This window comes from Aedes aegypti, chromosome 2 (genome assembly GCF_002204515.2).
Source record: "Aedes aegypti strain LVP_AGWG chromosome 2, AaegL5.0 Primary Assembly, whole genome shotgun sequence".
NCBI lineage: Eukaryota > Metazoa > Arthropoda > Insecta > Diptera > Culicidae > Aedes > Aedes aegypti.
In genome coordinates, this window is record NC_035108.1 from 110,137,824 (window position 1) to 110,155,816 (window position 17,993).

The 17,993-nt window shown below is 38.9% G+C and overlaps 3 protein-coding genes across 6 annotated transcripts in view; 2 read left to right on the forward strand and 1 right to left on the reverse strand.

Moving 5' to 3' along the window:
• The window catches only part of LOC5567757 (molybdenum cofactor biosynthesis protein 1), a 76,944-nt gene extending 71,060 nt beyond the window's left edge, over positions 1-5,884 (forward strand). For 2 of the 3 annotated variants that reach the window (XM_021841914.1, XM_001657604.2), the window contains one exon: positions 4,097-5,884. In XM_021841914.1, coding sequence (XP_021697606.1) covers positions 4,097-4,743 — 647 coding nt within the window. In that variant the 3' untranslated portion in view covers positions 4,744-5,884. The remainder of the gene's footprint in view (positions 1-4,096) is intronic. The other variant, XR_002499906.1, reaches the window with a different exon arrangement.
• LOC5567753 (B9 domain-containing protein 1) lies at positions 4,777-5,899 on the reverse strand. Its single transcript, XM_001657603.2, has one exon. It carries the CDS (start codon positions 5,516-5,518, stop codon positions 4,892-4,894), a length of 627 nt encoding a protein of 208 aa, XP_001657653.1. The 5' UTR covers positions 5,519-5,899; the 3' UTR covers positions 4,777-4,891.
• Positions 5,900-11,731: 5,832 nt separating this feature from the next.
• LOC5567758 (retinoblastoma-like protein 2) overlaps positions 11,732-17,993 on the forward strand; it is a 44,867-nt gene continuing 38,605 nt past the window's right edge. The window contains exons 1-2 of one of the 2 annotated variants that reach the window (XM_021841913.1): positions 11,732-11,864; positions 15,302-15,853. In XM_021841913.1, coding sequence (XP_021697605.1) covers positions 15,719-15,853 — 135 coding nt within the window. In that variant the 5' untranslated portion in view covers positions 11,732-11,864; positions 15,302-15,718. Of the gene's footprint in view, positions 11,865-15,283; positions 15,854-17,993 lie in introns of both variants that reach the window. The other variant, XM_021841912.1, reaches the window with a different exon arrangement.

The following is a 17,993-nucleotide window of genomic DNA, read 5'->3' on the forward strand; positions in this document are numbered from 1 at the left end:
CAAACCCCGATGGTATTTGTTTTAGTATTTCTAAGCTGCGGTGAAAATTTCAGAACAATCGGATCACTAGAAGCCGATATCCATAGCACCGAATTTGACCATTTGGTTTGGAAAACGGCGCATCCGTACTTCATTCTATCCAGTACGGTATCTTTACTTATTCTATACGTTTTTATAACTACTCCTGATCCTCTACACAGGTTGTGTTTTAATTGCCCCATGGGGTTTTACTGAATTACTCCAAAGCTTCCTATTTTGAATAATTTCCCCACAAAATTTTGATGAAATGCATTATTTAACTAATCAAAATATTCGCTTTAAAATACCTTTGACCACTTTTTCTCAGAAGAAGAAGATTTTATTCAATGAGCTTAGTACAAAGAACTACAACCTCCTATAGAGATACTAATTATTGTTAAATAGTTCATCAGGAAGTCTTGCAAAGATTTTTGAAGTATGCCTACTGGAGTTTCTCTATGCAGGGATTCCGCAGAAAATATCATCAGGGAGTTCTACAAGTATTGCACTTACGATTTCCTCTAAGAATTAAAGTATGAAACTGTCTAGAAAACACACTTAGATTTTTTTCACGAGCTCGGCTGTGCGAATCTCGGTTTCCCGATTTTAACCGAGAATCAGCTAACAAATTGTCCGGTTGCTTAGCAACGAAGCACGGTTTACTGATACTCGGTTTTTATTTGCTGAGATCCCAGGAAATTTGTTTGCCGACTACTTGGCTGTGCGGATCTCGGTTAAAATTAGCCGAGATTCGGCATTCTAAATTGAGTGTGTACCTTTGATGGGTTCAACTCCGATACCGATGCTGGTAACGCAGCTTTATTATTCTTGGGCTCTTGAATTCGCTGAACAGTAGACTGGCCCTTACACAAAAAAGTTGTAAAACTCAACGGGGCACTCCCTAGATATGAGCCTTAGGGCAAGAAAAAAACTCTCTCGAAATTTCTACTCAATCGGTTCCTCCACCAACTGGCGCATTTAATTTGAAGTTTGTATGGGATATTCGTCTCAAATATATTGGAAACTAGTGGGCCCGGCAAACTTCGTCTTGCCATCAAGTAGGCTGTTGAAAAACGCCATTGATAGTCCCATACAAAATGACAGTTCCGTTTACGCTCGTTTTTCCGACTTTCCCGGTGAATATCCAGGGATTTTTATACACACAAACACGTCGGAACACTTGACGAACAAAACGAAAGAATATTCATTCGAATCGGTTGACCCGTTCGGAAGCCATTTCGTGACATACAAACACCACTCCATTTTTATTTATATAGATTGACCTTATGTCACTGTTTCGTTCCGTATACTAGGTTCGTTCAATTAAGCCCAGAATGACAAATATATTAGTTGATACCCTAATGAACATAATTGCAGAAAGTTGTGTGTGGATTTAATCTCATTTTCATTACCCTTTCGATTTTTGAAAGGCATAGATCAGAACTTCCCATACAATCAGTTATATGCATGCGCCTTTTGCAGCAGCTCGCCTGGAGGCCCCCTGGAATCATACAACTTTATTTTTCTCCCATACTGAGCTGTGCCAGTCTACTGAACAGACATACATATTAGAGTGGTTCAAAAAATCGTTTTTGCTCCACACCGCTCATTCGATTCTAGATCAAATTCTGAATGTCCTCCCAAAATTTGAGCTCATTTGGATGAAAACTGAGACTGCACAAGCCCTTTAGAGTTTGTATGGGAATTACTATGAGAAAAGCAACCAATTCATTCAATCGGTCATAGTGTTTGCCCATGTGCTCTTGGGGATTAGAACTATGTTGATACTGTGAGATACAATAATCAGCTACAACTTTGCCGAAGACCGTTTTCAAATCGGACGACCCAGTAATTTGTTATTGATTTTAGAATGAGTTGTAAAACTTTGGCTATAATTATTGGGCTGTTCTGCAGGCATCACTGGATATATGCAGTAAAACATAGTAGCCATGATTTGTGCGTGCTATCTTTCGCGCCAGGTGTAGCAATGTTGCCTGTTCAGAAGTTAAATGAGCACTGCTGAAGAATTTGTGATTGGATATAAAGCAATAACTAATTACTGAGGCGTCCGATTTGAAAACGGTCTTCGGCAAAGTTGTAGCTGATGAATGTATCTCACAGTATCAACGTAGTTCTAATCCCCAAGAGCACATGGGCAAACACTATGACCGATTGAATGAATTGGTTGCTTTTCTCATAGTAATTCCCATACAAACTCTAAAGGGCTTGTGCAGTCTCAGTTTTCATCCAAATGAGCTCAAATTTTAGGATGACATTCAGAATTTGATCTAGAATCGAATGAGCGGTGTGGAGCAAAAACGATTTTTTGAACCACTCTAATACATATATTTCGTTCGTTGTCTTGATCATCATTTTATTTGTTGTCAGAGCCATTCAGATGTTCATCGAAGTACTGCTTCCACCGTTCGATCATCCATCTTTCGTTCGTCAAGATGCTCCCACCCTCATCCTCATAAGCAGCATCTTGGCCCGTAGCACTAATCCGTCCAACCAGTGTTACAATTTCGTCATAGATCTTTGTTCAGCGATGAAGATGATCGCAGCAGGCTGTGCGCGCGGATGGATGTGTTTTTGCTTTTGCTGTCACTTTTTGTCTCGGTTCTTAGATTTTTTTTCTAATTCGGCAGAATAGTGGTGCTATGCCACCCGGAAGATATTTCGATGTGAGAAAAATTGTGAGAATTGTGCCCCCAAGTGTTGTTGGGAAAAGATTTATTTGAATTCCGCATTATTTACAAGTTCAAATTGATAAAATTGAATCGGCTGATGGTGCTATGCCACCCGGCAATAGTGTGAAGAAAATTCATTTGTGAAGTGACTGCAAATGCTTGTAAAAATTGAAATGTTTAAGAAAACGGAGTTGTGCATAATGTTTAAGTGTTTTTTTTTTCTGCGCTTCAGGAAAAGTGTTGTTCCGGGATAGCCGAAGCCGCGGGAATATTTTCGCGTCCCTGTGAGAATATTCTTCCCGATCACCACGTTTGGATGGTGCGTGGTGAAGCGTGTTTGTTTTTGCATCTCCGAACGCAAAACGGGTTTGCTGGACAGTTTAGCGGTGAATTTAATAAAAACTTCTAAGAAAAATCGGTGATATTGTACGAGTACTGTTTGATTGGCTTAGTGTGTGTTGATTGCTTTTGCGAATGAATTAGTAAAACAAAATTCAGGATCAATCATGTTTAATAAGCAGTGCGCGTAATCAAAAAGTAATGCGGATCGCGTCGTGTTTAATCTCTCGAGCGTTTAGCTTACCCCTGCGGGGATGAGCACAAGAGTGATTCCTACAAAGCTGCTATGAAAAGGACAACAAACTGGTGAGATCGTTCTTAATTATATAACCTTTTGAAACCACTAAATACGTGCCAGGGTCGAAAATTATACTTTCGATTGCGGAAGTGTGAACTCATTTTAGATATCCATTTGATATCTAGATGTTTTCATGCGGGGCTTGCTGTAGTGAAAACGACCTCAGAATGTGTGTGTATGAACAGCCATTCTTGAAATGGGTCGTTGGGATTGCAGTAGAGCTATCACCTTCCATCTCCAGGGCTAAAGTTGTCTGCATCTATATAGACTATGTATCTCGATAAATATATGCAAACAAATTTCTTCCATAAAAGCACTGCCGGTCAGTGGGCGATGGATTGTAAAAACACACACACACACACAGATCTTTGTTCAGCGATGAAGATCGCCAACGATTCAAAATGAATCGATATCGATTGCTAGCGAAAATCACTCTTTGGTTAATCGAAAAGTCTTTGGGATATTTTTTGAGAATTACAAATACATACATCTTATAGATCATTGAAGTCTCTTGACGCCTTTTATATTATGATGGGCCCAGTATTTACCTTCTGCTAAGAAAGCTAACGATTTAGATCGTTGTTAACGTCTTTTGAAAATGTACATTTAAATGATCTCAAAGATTCTTAAGTTCACTCTAATATTTCTCAGATTTTCAAGTTCACCAACAAAATGTTGCAAAACCCCAACATTAAGCTTGTTAACATTCTTACTGTTACTGATTACATATTGTCTCCATTTTTTTTTTCAGCTTCATCACCATACATATCATCAACATCCGGCAGCCAGCGGCCATCGTTTGGCATACGCCATTTCTCCTCCCTAAGCCACGTGGACGAACGCACCGGTAAGGCAACGATGGTCGACGTAGACGACAAGGAATCGACAAAACGGGAAGCCAAGGCACAAGCCACCATCTACGTGGGACCACTAATCTCCTCCCTGATTGAAAACAACGAACTCAAAAAAGGTGACGTACTCTCGATTGCCCAGATGGCGGGAATCGTCGCTGCCAAGAAGACCTCCGATCTGGTTCCCCTGTGCCACAATATCCCACTTTCGTCGATCAAGGTGGAAGCGAGCCTAAACTCCTTCACGCACGAAGTCAACATCCTGACCAAGGTGAAATGCGACGGCAAAACCGGAGTCGAGATGGAAGCCCTGACGGCGGCCTCCATCGCTGCGCTGACCGTGTACGACATGTGCAAATCCGTGTCGCACGAAATCCTGATCAAGAACATTATGCTGGTGGAGAAAACCGGCGGCAAAAGCGACTACTACAAGCTGGCCAACAAGCCCAAAGTGGAGATTAGGAACGACGATCCGCCGATCGTCGTCAAGCGATACAAGACTGATCCCATCACAAGCCACGAGGAATTCGTTCCGACTCATATTTAAACAACCTCTAACAAGTTTTAAACTATATGTGCCTTTGAATCCAAAAATTTCATTTTTATTTTGACCTCTGGTAAATTTGATTTGGATGAATTTACTTACAATTAGCATACGATCTGTATCCAGATTCAAAAAACGTATTTTCTTAAGATCAGTCATAGGATTGACCCCAATCGAGGCCCATCTTGTTGCATCCACGAGATATCGCCTGCAAGCTAACCACCAGTTCCCCGTAGCTCTCCGTCGCCAGGCCCTTATGCTTAGATCCATCCGCCAGAATCTTCGGATCGCGCATTTCCGCATTAACTCCTGTAATCCAGCTCATGGCCGCCGACCAAATGTTGCTGAACTTCGGCACAAAAAGCGGTGCACGTACGGTCCTCTTCATTCCCATCAGGGGGCAGTGAATCCTGGCGTAGCCCCGGTTCGTCTCCACATTCCACAGATTGTTCCCGTACATGCTGAACACAATCTGCGGCCACCCGTACGGGTTGGTCGACTTCATCGTGAACTCCAGCGGCATATTGAACACCACGGTCCGGTAGTTCCCTTCCGGTTTGGCACTCTGCGTTATGCCGGAGCGCATGCCGGACACCAGCTCCCAGTCCGGTCCCGCCACGACGTCATACCGGCAGAACAAAGAGCCACTGTCGGGTCCCATCGGGAAGTAGGCCGATTCCAGTTGACCGGAAACCGCCAAATGGAAGTAGCTTTCGCTGTCTCCGGTGTTACGCCGGTGTGTGCCGTCACCATCTTCGCCCCTGGTAGATTCTTTCATGATCACTTCGAAGAAGATGTACTCGGAAGTTTCAAACAACAAAGCAATCGTTTGCGGCTCCCGTTGCCATTGGTTACCGGTTGGTTCGAGCGCGTGCGCGTACAGTTTTTGAGAGTTGCATGCAAGATGCAATTATTGTCGTAATGTCGGATGTTTTCCGTTGTTGTGAGGAAGGTCAGGTTCTTTTAAAAAAATTTAAGTTTCCAATAGACATATATAAAGGTTATAACTGCATTTTAAAGTAAATTCAAACATTTTTTTTTCGTTTCTTCAATGTTGGCGCTCAATCTTAACTGTTTCTGCTGAATCATATATGCATTAGCTTTAGAAAGTAGTTTTGTAAATATTTTAATAAATATAAACATTTAAATTACGTTGTTATTCCGTTATATCCGAAATAAGCCCCAATTGTAAAAAGAATCAGTTGTAAAAAAAATCAGGGTTATAATTATGTTTTTGAAAAATGCAACGTCTGGATGTGGAAACACTGATCCGAGATATTTAGCAAAGTTGAAGCATGGATTGCGAAAATGACCATTTATGTTTTCATATTCTGATAATACATGGCAACACAGCTCAATTGTTATTTAAAGAGTCAATTATAGGCCTATTCACATGACGTCTCGAATCAGCAGATCGGGAAGCACTTTGACAGTTCTTCTAGAAAATGACAGGCCCGTGTTAGCACCGGTCCTTCACCGATGTAAACAAATGCATAGACGGATCTGTCACATAAAAAGGCCTATAGGCTTATTCACATGACGTTTCAAAACAGCTGATCGGGAACACAGGACACCCACGAACAACTGGAGTGAAGCCGAAAATTTGGTGCTGAAGAAGGTGCTGATTTGACAGCTCGTCCAAAAATACTGTTTTAGGCACGAGACACACTAGTTTTGGAATGCGACATACATATTTTACTTATCATTCTGGTAATAAGTGCGTAGTACTTCATCTAATTATCTGTAACTGCTAGATAATTTGACCACATTTTATTAGGCACAATAATAAACGATTACCAATAGTATAATTTTATTCTCATACGACATTTGTCGTGGGTCTTAGTGGCTTGTTACTCTCTTATACTCTTCCGGCCCCAACGTATTAGTATTAACAAGAACAGACACAACAAGAGTACAATATGGTAGATCTTACCACGTAACCCACCTCGAAAAGGTGATCTACCCGCGTTACGGGCAAGATAGTAATATCCCAAGGAACAATTGGTAGCTTTTAAGATACTTACGTGCTTAATACAAGCTGCATAGCAGCAACCATTGCTGAACAAATTTTTAGTTGAATAATTAATTGAATAATATTAATTTCCGCTTATAAAAAAAGCTGTTATTCCACTTGCAGTTTGTGTTTTGAATAAGAGCTGAATAAACCTCCGAAAATGCAAATATACACACCAAATTTTTATTGCTGTAAATCAGCAAATTTTTGCTGATTTTTTTGTGCTGTAAATTCAGCAATCGATCCAGCAAAATAAAATTTGCTGAACTAATCAGCACTGCAAATTCTCATCCAAATGACAGCTGGGTTACTGATCATTCAGCAAAGCGAATTTTAATTTGCTGAATAATCAGCACTAGTTTATTTGTTATTCTAGTGGGATTTCTCGCTGATTTCCAGCAATTTCAGATCGCCAGCACCCGGTAGATGAAACATTTTAGGTAATATTTGTAAAAGATGTCATAGAAAACAATATAAAATGCGAATGCATTGTATGTGATAAACATTTATTTAAAAATAAACGCATTTTTCTGCTCTCTGGGGGAAATGGACACCGTCTACCGTAACGGTAATGTTGCCACCTATTTTGATATTTATTGAACCATCAATATCATAGTGAATGTTTAGTACTTACCAAATACGATATTGCGAAAAATATACATAAATATATGAATGTTCGGGTAAACATTTGTTTTAACTCCATGCTGATATTGTAAATAAAACGAGTGGGAGATTTTGTTTTTTTTTTTCAGTTTTTCGGGTGACAGATAAAACAGTTTGCTGATACGAGTTCAGCAATAATGTTTGCTGGTTTACAGCAAAATTTCAAATGGATTGCTGGTTATCAATCATGTGTCATATAAATTACTGAAAATCAGCAAAGCTGATGGTGATGACAAGTATCCAGCAAGTTAGATTGCTGAATTCCAGTAAGCAATTTCAGAAATGCTGTATATCAGTAAATAGTGTATTGCTGGATTGGTTTCAGCAAACGAAATTGCTGGAAGATTAATGGAAAAATTGGTGTGTAGCTTTTGTTCTACAACACATAAGAAGTTTGACAATTGACTGAATAAAGACTTCTATAGGTTGTAGACATCATTTTAGTAGAATATTGAACATTTGATTAACAACAAATCGTACAAAAGTTTCAGTGTCTAATACTTAAAATGTTGACCAGCATGATTAGTAAAACTTATAAACAATGTGAATAACAGTATATGAGTATGCTCTTATTCAAGCAAAACGTATTATGTCTTTTTATGTTATTTTCAAATGTTACAAATGTTCTTCAAATCAAATCCAAGACGTGTATGCGATGGATGAATTAACGAAATGGACGTAATGGCGACGTAATGGATCAACAAGGGTAAAGTTCGAATCACATTGGATTAAAAATATCAAAATTTATTTTTTCCAAATGTAGTGATCATCATCTACGACGTTATTGATATCGGAAAAAGTTACTAATCATAACATTTTTAATGATAATCGAAGTATAAATAATAATTTAACAATAGTTACATGAAAGTGGTTACCTAACTTACAGTCCAGTGTCACAAATAAACATATACATAGTTAATTATTGTTGAATAATGGTAACAGCTGAAAAAATGCCCTACAAAGAGCTGAGAAGATGGTATTTAGATCCAAATTTAAGTCAATGTTCAACATTTTTCATTGGAATGAATTATAGTAGAATCAACACTTATTAAACTCCTCCAAACAATCTCTGCCGACTTGTCAAAATTGTTTTACTAATGAGTTGAACAAGTCATTTTTCCTTCTATTAAAGAGCCAATATTCCACCAAATAAATATAATTGTGTAAACAGATGTACAGGAGATGAACTAACGTTTTGGTTGCTTCGCACTTCAGCTGTTTCCATGTTTAACATGAACATGATTAAAAGCTGAATAGGTATTTTATAAAATCCTAATACAACATAGATATATCATCCGAGCAGGTCATCCAAAGAAGTCCAAAATAACGATTACTAAACACATTGTTCAGCAACAAAGAAGCCTTACAAAATAGGTCCCACCATAGCCAAATTTTAAAAAAATGGACAAAATATCTAAAAATTGCGTTGTATTCCTAATGTATTGCAATGTTCAACTTACTAATATTATTATTATTTATCTTTATTTGAGTGGCTTTTCGCTCTTGGCAAATTCGTCACTAAATTCAAATATTCAATATACAAATATGTTTAGAAAATATTTGAATCAGTCTTCTGACATTGATTGATTATTGATTGAAATATATTTTATATTTGTATAATGTTTAATAGATGGAAAAACTGTGACAATTAATTAAAATATTAACCTAGTAGAAATATTATACATTTAATAAATGAATTTTAGTATAGTTAGATGAACAATTCAATTAAAGTTTTAACAAGTTAAAACTTATTATGAAATTCGATTAATCATTACAGACTGTTTTTACTTTGTGAATAAACTTTATTTTTGACCAGCATTGAAATAAATTTTCTCACTGTGCGCTATAAATAGCCCTCTGAGTTCAGCTCGCATCAGTACTGAACAGCAGCAGAAGTAATGCGCTTATTCAGTTATTGATCAGCATAGCACGTGTTGATTAGTTATTGTTGAATAGAAGCTCAAGCATGATCAATAATCAGCTACAAGAGGTTTATATTGGGCACTGGAAGGCTGATATATGAATTCAAGGATGGCGCAGATGGCAAGGTATACCCACAGACAAACAGACGTAACACTTAAAACAAATCTCGATCAAAATCATAGTCACTAGGACATGTACGCCCAATGCTAAAATTAGTGTGTTTGGCCGACGGACCAACAGATGGCGTTAGTGTGTAAACGTCAAACGCAAACAAACACGATGTGAGCGCTGCGGGTGGTGGATTGGCCACCTACCATATTTTTGAATCGACCGTTAAAAAGGTGGTCGATGGACAATGATGAGAGTGTGACGTCTGTTTGTCTGTGGTATACCGCTGACGATGGGAAGGTCTCGAGTTTGAATCCAGTATTCAGGTAATTATTAAAAGTGTGGTTATTAATTCATGGTAAAGGTATACACTGCATTTGATGTATACAGTGTTAGCTATTTTTAGTCATTTATTTGTTTTCAATCAATTTTGTGGCAGTTGAATAAAAGCTGAGATGAATGCTTATAAAGCGATTTTGAAGTTGTAGAATAAAGTCAATTTTTTCACAAATTTCATAACGCTTTAGGGGGTACATACAAAAATTGTAGAGTATCAATCATCACAAGGGGTGGGTGGGTGTCCAAAATGGCCAATTTAAGCGTTATGAAATATATGAACCAGCCCTAATTGAACTTTAACTTATCACTTCACTTTTGCAAAAGAAAAAATAAAATACTAAAAATCACTAGTAAGGCGAGCAAATACCTCTAAAGTCTAATATGTTGCTTATCTTGACAGATAGGCCTATTTCGTCTGCAACTTACTGACTTCTCGAGCACTCGACACTGAAGAAGTCTATAAGTCGCAGACGAAAGGCCTATCTGTCAAGATAAGTAACATATTAGAGTTTAAAGGTATTTGCTCGCCTTACTAGTGATTTTTAGTATTTTTTTTTTGCCATAGTGAAGTGAAGTGTTAAAGTTCAATTAGAAGTGAAGTCAACAATATCCCGTTTCAAATGTTCTATTATTTCGTTTTAGTAATTTTATTTGAGCTTATTTTTATAAATTTCGCCCATTTTGCCGGATTTGTTTGTCGATATTTGTGAGGGCCATGACCCCCTCGGCCCCAAATAAATGCGGCCCTGCCATCAACCATATAGTTTAACCGGCATTTAAAAAGGTGGTCGATGGACATCGGTGAGAGTGTGACGTCTGTTTGTCTGTGGAAATACTTTTAAGAAATTCAGAGAGACTCCCTGAAAATATTTAAGTTGAATAATTGGATAAACTTGTATTAATCGCTGTAGTAATACACAACTGGTATGGAACCTTGAAGAATCCATGGAGATTTAAAAATATTATTCGAAAAATGAGAGAAATGTTTGAACCACAGCAATAATATTCGGATGAAATGCTGGAGAAATTCTGAGAGAAATTTCTGGAAGAGCTTAATGACCAGTTTCAGGTAGAATTTATTAAGGAATTCTGGAAAAAATTGTACAATTTTCTTGACAAAAATTGTAAAGGAATTCTTTCAGTCATCTCGAAATATTTCTGGTAGCATTCTTGAAGGAGTTCATGAAGTCCAGAAGGAATCTTTGGAGAAATAACTAGAATACGTGAAGTATTCCGACAATGCGCAATGTGCTTATTATACCCCTTCTAGCACAAAACCGAATAGGCCTATTCACATGACGTCTCAAATCAGCTGATCGGGAAGCACTTTGACAGTTCTTCTATGAAAATGACAGGCCCGTGTTAGCACCGGTCCTCCACCGATGTAAACAAATGCATATACGGATCTGTCACATGAAAAGGCCTATAGCGCCTTCCGCTTTTTTAGGGGTCATGCACAAATTACGTCACGCTCCAAGGGGGTGAGGGGGTCGAGCCAAGCGTGACAAGCCTTACAAAATTTTCGGAAGACTCATACAAAGAGTGTGACAAAGGGGGGGGAGGGGGTCGATAAAGTTGAAATCTAGCGAGACATCATTTGTGTACCATCCCTTACTAGCGCTGCCTTTCTTCTACATTAAACCTAATGTCGGAGGAAGTAGTGCGCTGTATAGATCACCTGATGTTATGAAATTCGTTCCTTGGCATGATTTAAAGTTGTAAATACTAACATGTTTCGTTTTGCACTCGCTTGATACGATTTCTAAAAAGTCCAATGATGTATTTTACTCACAGTGTGGGTGATGGACTATCCCATCAAAGAGAGAACCCCTCGTTGCCTGCGAGGCGGGCAAATTTTACGCTTCGCACAGCCCTGTTGCACGCGCTCTCAGTCGCATCCAGTGTCAAACGCCACCCCCTCGCACACCTGCTCATGCTCAGTAGTCAACTTCCCACCCGCTCGCAGGTGAAATTTATCTGTGACTAACCCACCCACTGTTTTTACGTCCCTGTGACTTTCGATCGGAGTTTTTGTGCCATAACTACGCGAAATCGGTACCATATCATTAGTGAACAGGTAAATTCATCCCCTTGAAAGAGGTATGCTGTCGTTCAAATCTCCGTTTAGAAGCGGCAAGTGATCGAACCAAGTGCGCGAAAACAACAACATCGAAAAATGACGACGCTGTGATTTTCCCGCCATCCCGAACAGAGATTTCGCGCGTTTTTTGGCCCCACCCAGTAGCCCGTCACTAAGACGTCGAGAACGGGTGACGTTTCTCATACAAGCCCGCCCGGCGCCTTACCGCCCCCTTTCGCTTCCTCCACCCGTCGTTTCGTCCTTGCTTTGGGTCGTGGTGTGCACGCTTTGTTTTTATTTCCATCAAGTGCGGTGTTTCGGAGACGAGATTTTGGCGCAATTTCGACGGGTGTCGATGATAATCAGGCGGTAAAATTTGAGGAAGTTCGAGCCGAGTGTAAATCTGATGATCTTAAACTCTTGATCCGTCTTTAAAACGTGAGGAGAAGGCAATTTCAACGCACTCGCGATCCTGCTATGAAAATTATATGGCAGGATTTTCAGAAAGAAATCAAGAAACGTTTTTCACAATAGAGAAACAAAATTTTTGAAAATTTCTCAATTGGACCATGGTTCTAAGCCCTTTTGGAAATTATCTATAATTTTGAAAAAACCTCAGGAGCCAAAACCGGCATTGAAACAGGAAAACAAATTATTATTAATTAATTGCGAACAAGCTCAAAAACTTTCTATGCAGTTTGAAAGCGCACACCGCTAAAGTCAGTTTTTTCAGAAAAATTGTCACTTTTTTCGTGATCTGATGATAATGAAATCCATGGCTTTTCAAACACAAACAGAAAGAAATAGATATTTGTTAGGGCAAGTGTGATTTTGAAATCAAAGGGCCCGGTTTCTTGACTCAAGAAAAATAGGGACTCCTGGCTAACTATATTATTATCGACTCTTTATTATGAGGAAATCCAGCCCGAGGTAGGTTCATCCACGCCCCCCCGGCTAACTTTTTGGAAAAATTGAAGTGAATATTCGTGTATATTTCCAACGGAAAATTTCCTGGAAAATTTCTGGCAGAACTTAGAAAGTAACTTTGGGATGAATGTCCGAAATATTTTTAAATAAATGCTGGCAAAAACCAGGACTAATATCTGATCGGAATAATCTACGGCTATAGAAGAAATTCTAAACCAGCTTTCTGAAAGAACATCATCCAAACCCCTCCGGAAGATGAGCCAGAGAGGGCTTGGAATAACAACCAAGAAAAGGGTCTACCTCGTTTGGCATACAGTGTACTGAAGGTCCCATAGGAGTTTTAACTTTCGAACTCCTCCTCCACCCCATACGCTTCTTGCAATGGTGAGGCTTACAAGACTTGGTTTATCAATTTGATATTTGATTCGTAGTGTCGCATATCGATGCACGTCTGATCCGTATGGCACGTTCTCTGTCAAATATTTCGGTGTCAATCCATTTCTTATCTTAAAAACAAGAGTCAGTGTTCGAAAGGTTATTCTCTCTGATACTGACATCCATTGTAAAACTTCTCTCATTAGTCGACTTGAAGTCGTTCTGTCACATCCTAATATTAATCTCATTGTCCGGTTCTGCACAGTTTGTATCCTTCTCATTTGTCGTTTTGAAGCCAGAAACAGTATCGAAGCGCAGTATTCAAAATGTAAGGCGGTTAAAGTTTTATATAGCATTATTTTGTTATCGAACGTCAGATTTGTTGAGTTGTTTGGCAGTGGGATGCGTCAAAAAATACCATGTTCCTTTTTTTTTCAAATGACATGGAATAATATGTATAATGCAAGTCAAAAAGAGCTTTACTGGATATTGGTTTTCTTGAAAAATGAAGATTAGAAGTATGTACTATCAATAACTGACAACGGAATGTACGATCGTGAGCAGTTTATCCTTGCTTAATGGAAAGAATTTGATCAAATTCAATGTTTTTCACAATTATGCCAAACGGCTTTTATGCCAAATGGCGATTATGTTGAACGACCGTTATACCAAATGGCATTATGCCAAACGACATTATGCCATACGGCATTATGCCAAACGGGGTAGACCCCAAAAAAATCAGAGTTAGCGTTAGCGTAGTTTAGACCCCAAAAAAATCAGAGTTTGTCAGAAACTCTTCCAGGACTTCAAAAGCAAGTACAAATTTTGCTGGAAATCATTTTAGAAATTACATTACAAATTCCAACAAATACACAATACATTTTTGCATTGATTAACTGTTGTCAGTAAATTCCTCATGAACAGGAATTTTGCAAAAAAAAATCTATTACGAGAGAAAATAAAAAGTAGAGTACCCTGTACCTTTTAATTCCGCCCTAAATGCTTATCTTTGACACATACGCGTATTTCGACTACCACTCGCAATCTTCTTCAGTGTCAGTTACTCGTATCCACTCCGTTTTTTTCAACCCCCTGAAGAAAGCACTAGTTCTTGAAGCCAGCCACTTTGAGCGCGGCGCTAGTGCTGAAGTAAACAAATTGAAGCTTTGTGCACATTAAACGCCGTGCGTAAGCGACATATGTCGCATGAGCAAAATCGCATACGTAAAATCAACGTTGATTTTGTACCAAACACTATATGGCTGAATAATCACATCCAATTGTGTAATCAAATACAAATTAAACTCCCAGAAAGTAAAGAAAATGAGAATATCGCAATCATTTCGTTTGTAAATCGCGTATGTTTACTGCCTAATTGAACTTTTTGCGACGAGCTGTCAAATCAGCACCATCTCCAGCACCAAATTTTTGGCTTCACTCCAGTTGTTCGTGGATGACAGCCGTTTCAGTCCTGTGGTTTTTTTTAGCCTACACGGGTTAAGCTAATGTTCGTCTCGTATAAACGATAAATGCAATCCCTAATGCGGTATCTTTTTGATGATTTCTGACAATCAAGTCTTATCTCGGACAGATAACTGTTAAGAAAGATTTGAAATTACTGCAGTTCTCTACATTCTAAATTCGCCTAATACGTAGATTGGTTAATATACACAGAGAAAGTATTTTAATTTCTAGTCTAGTCTAATACTTGTAGTTTTCAAGTCGCTTTTTGGTCACTTTTTTGATCCTTTTTCTTCACTAAAGTCACTATTATTTTGCTGTCTGACTGCTACCAGCCCTGATAATGGATTAAAAATTGATTATTCCGATAAAAAATAATGTTATAGAGATCGAAAGCAAATTTGATTAGCTTTCATTAGGAGAAAAGAGATTATAAATCAGTACTCTCGATCCTCGAAGTAGAAACATTAATTTAGAAAATCAGTAAATTCAAAATTTGAATGTATCTCAAAAACGGTTCTGCTTATCAAAATTTCAACCGCATTTTCGGATTCAGCGCACGATTTTACATGAAAAATGATGATCAGCTCATCGAGTTCAAAAATACTGTAAAATAGTGTTATAACTTATAACTCTGATTTCCAATTATTCAGCGGAAATCCTCCTTTCAGCACACCGCCTATCACAAAATCCCGTGCGAGCCGTCAAATCTTTTTGCTCGGTTGTTCTTGCTGCTGCTGCTTCCCCGGCGGGACAGAAGCACGGCATCGTCACGGTCGTCGAGTTCTCTCGCCCACCTCCTCATTCAACATCGGAAGCTTGATGGCATCGGATCCCTAGAAGACGACGGCGTAGAGGATTTCGTTCCGATTCCCCCGACGACTATCCGTCCGACCACCGTGACAAAGGTTCCAGGGAGTTGGTCGGATTAGCTGCCAGTACCGGTTCGGTGTTCGTGTTCCGCGGTCCGTACAAGTCCAAGTTCGGGATTGTGGGATTGAATCCTCCGGATAGTGAACTTGGTGCCTATATAAATAGGAGAGTGTTGGTGGTGAAGGGAAGAAAAACGAAACAGCAGTGCAGTGAAAATGACGAACATGAGTGAAGGTGAAAAACTCCGAACGGAGCATCGGGACATCTGCGGGCAGTTGAACATCGATGCCGCGACGGAGGAACAGTCGTGGAACTCGTTCCAGGACACCCAGAAGACGTACAACTTGGATGTAAGTACCCTCCCATCTCAATAGCATTGATTTGGCGCGGCCAAGCGACATTTTGGCGATGCCTTGCTTCAATACTACGTCATTAAGTTGATGCCTCTTTCTGTGCTCTTATCAGTTCGCGGCTGACGCGAAATTAGCGTCTCGGCTTAACATTGGATTTGCGCTCTCCCCTTTTCTAAGAGTGGATGTCTGTGAATCGGGATCCTATTGCGTCCTATATGCATTCAATTTAATCCAGTATTATCAGATTTCGAGTCCAATTTGTTTTATAAGGCTGATATGCTCACTCAGATCATAGGCTATAATTAGCCATGATCGTTTTCCTCAGTTTCAAATATGCACCTACATTGCACTACTTTGTTGTTGCGCTCTGGCCAGCATGATGAATGGATTGCACTTCGATTGACCACGGTGTCTTATTCTTTTGCACTCATAATCGTGCTTTCTTCAATGTGTGAAATTGTTACAATCATTGGTATGTGTTTATTACTACGTGAACAAAGCGCACTAATTCTTAGGGTACCAAATAGGAAAATAAATTTCATTGGATATTGCATGACCTCTAATACTCCGTCAATGCCCTCAGCAAAGCATACCTTAAAGGTGCTTAATGGGGCAGGATCCGTCATCAATTTAAGAATTTTTAAAAGCAGTTTTTTTCGTACAAAATCATGAAAATTTTTATGAAAATGTGATGCGAAAAACAGTGATCACATTTTCGTCAAAAAAAAAAAAACTGCTGTTGAAGTTTCGATGATGAACGATAACGGACCCTTGAACGTTGATATGTAGGTTTTCTTGAACAGCGTCCTATAGATTGGTATTAGTAGCTCAGCTCGACAAGATTTAACATGTTCGATGCGTAGTGGAACCCGCGAATCAAAAGATTTGACCACGGCGATTGGGAGAATGCATGTGATATATAACAATCACAGGACTATCGTGATCGGATTAAAAAAGAGAATGAATAACTATTACATTTAATTTATCAATAATTATTCAATTTTACACAGTCACTTAAATCAATTCGACTATCTTCACATAACAACCACCGATGACTGATTGATCGGAATCCTATCGGTCCTATTTAATAGCTTAAACTGCTGATACTGCAAGTAGCCTAAAATGTCGTCGTTGTTGCTAAGTGCGCTGGGTGCTTATGATGCATCCGGTCGCATGTTGTGCATTGAGGTTAGCTGCCGGCACTGGTGAAGTGTTCACGGTAACTCCTCGGAGGGTGGGTGGTAGTGTAGAAAAAGGTCGCCCTCGATTTATTTATTTATTTATTTGATTAGAAAATTTTTGAAAGAGGAAAAAACCCCTTTGAGAAATTTTAATTTGAAATCCTTCTCAAAAAGGCACAAAACCTCTTTATATTTATACAAAGCGTTATAAAACAAACTTAAACTAAAGGCTCACACGGTTATGAACCATAGCTAAGCCATAATCTTGCAAGGGACATCAATTAATTGATGCGATATAGGTAAATGGCTGTTACAAATGTAATGAATCATTACTAATGATTTGAAATTTTTCTGGAAATGCAAATAAAATTCCTACTGACAGACATTGTATTGAACCATAGAAAATTACCTACATTGGGACAAATTGAATGACACCAACCATTGGAGTAGCTAGGGGGGTGCGGTCCCGAGTTCCTAGGGGCCCCGAAACCATGGTGAATATTTTTCATAGCAGTAGAAATTCAGGTTTTGAAAACTTAAATGTATGCAAGAAGAGAAAATCAGGTTTGGAGGGTAACTGAATTGGTAATGAGTTGAAGCCACTGTAACATCTAGTTGATAAATGTAGCATTGATTTATATCTTACTAGTGGGCCCGGCAAACTTCGTCTTGCCATCAAGTAGGCTGTTGAAAAACGATATGGATCGTTCCATACAAAATGACAGTTCCGTTCACGATCGTTTTTTTTACTTTCCCGGTGAATAGCCTGGGATTTTTATACACACAAACACGTCGGAACACTTGACGAACAAAACGGAAAAATGATCATTCAAATCGGTTGACCCGTTCGGAAGCCATTTCGTGACATACAAACACCACTCCATTTTTATTTATATAGAAGATAGATAGATAGATAGATTGAACAGTCATGTTTACCAGAACACCGTGATTTTCGA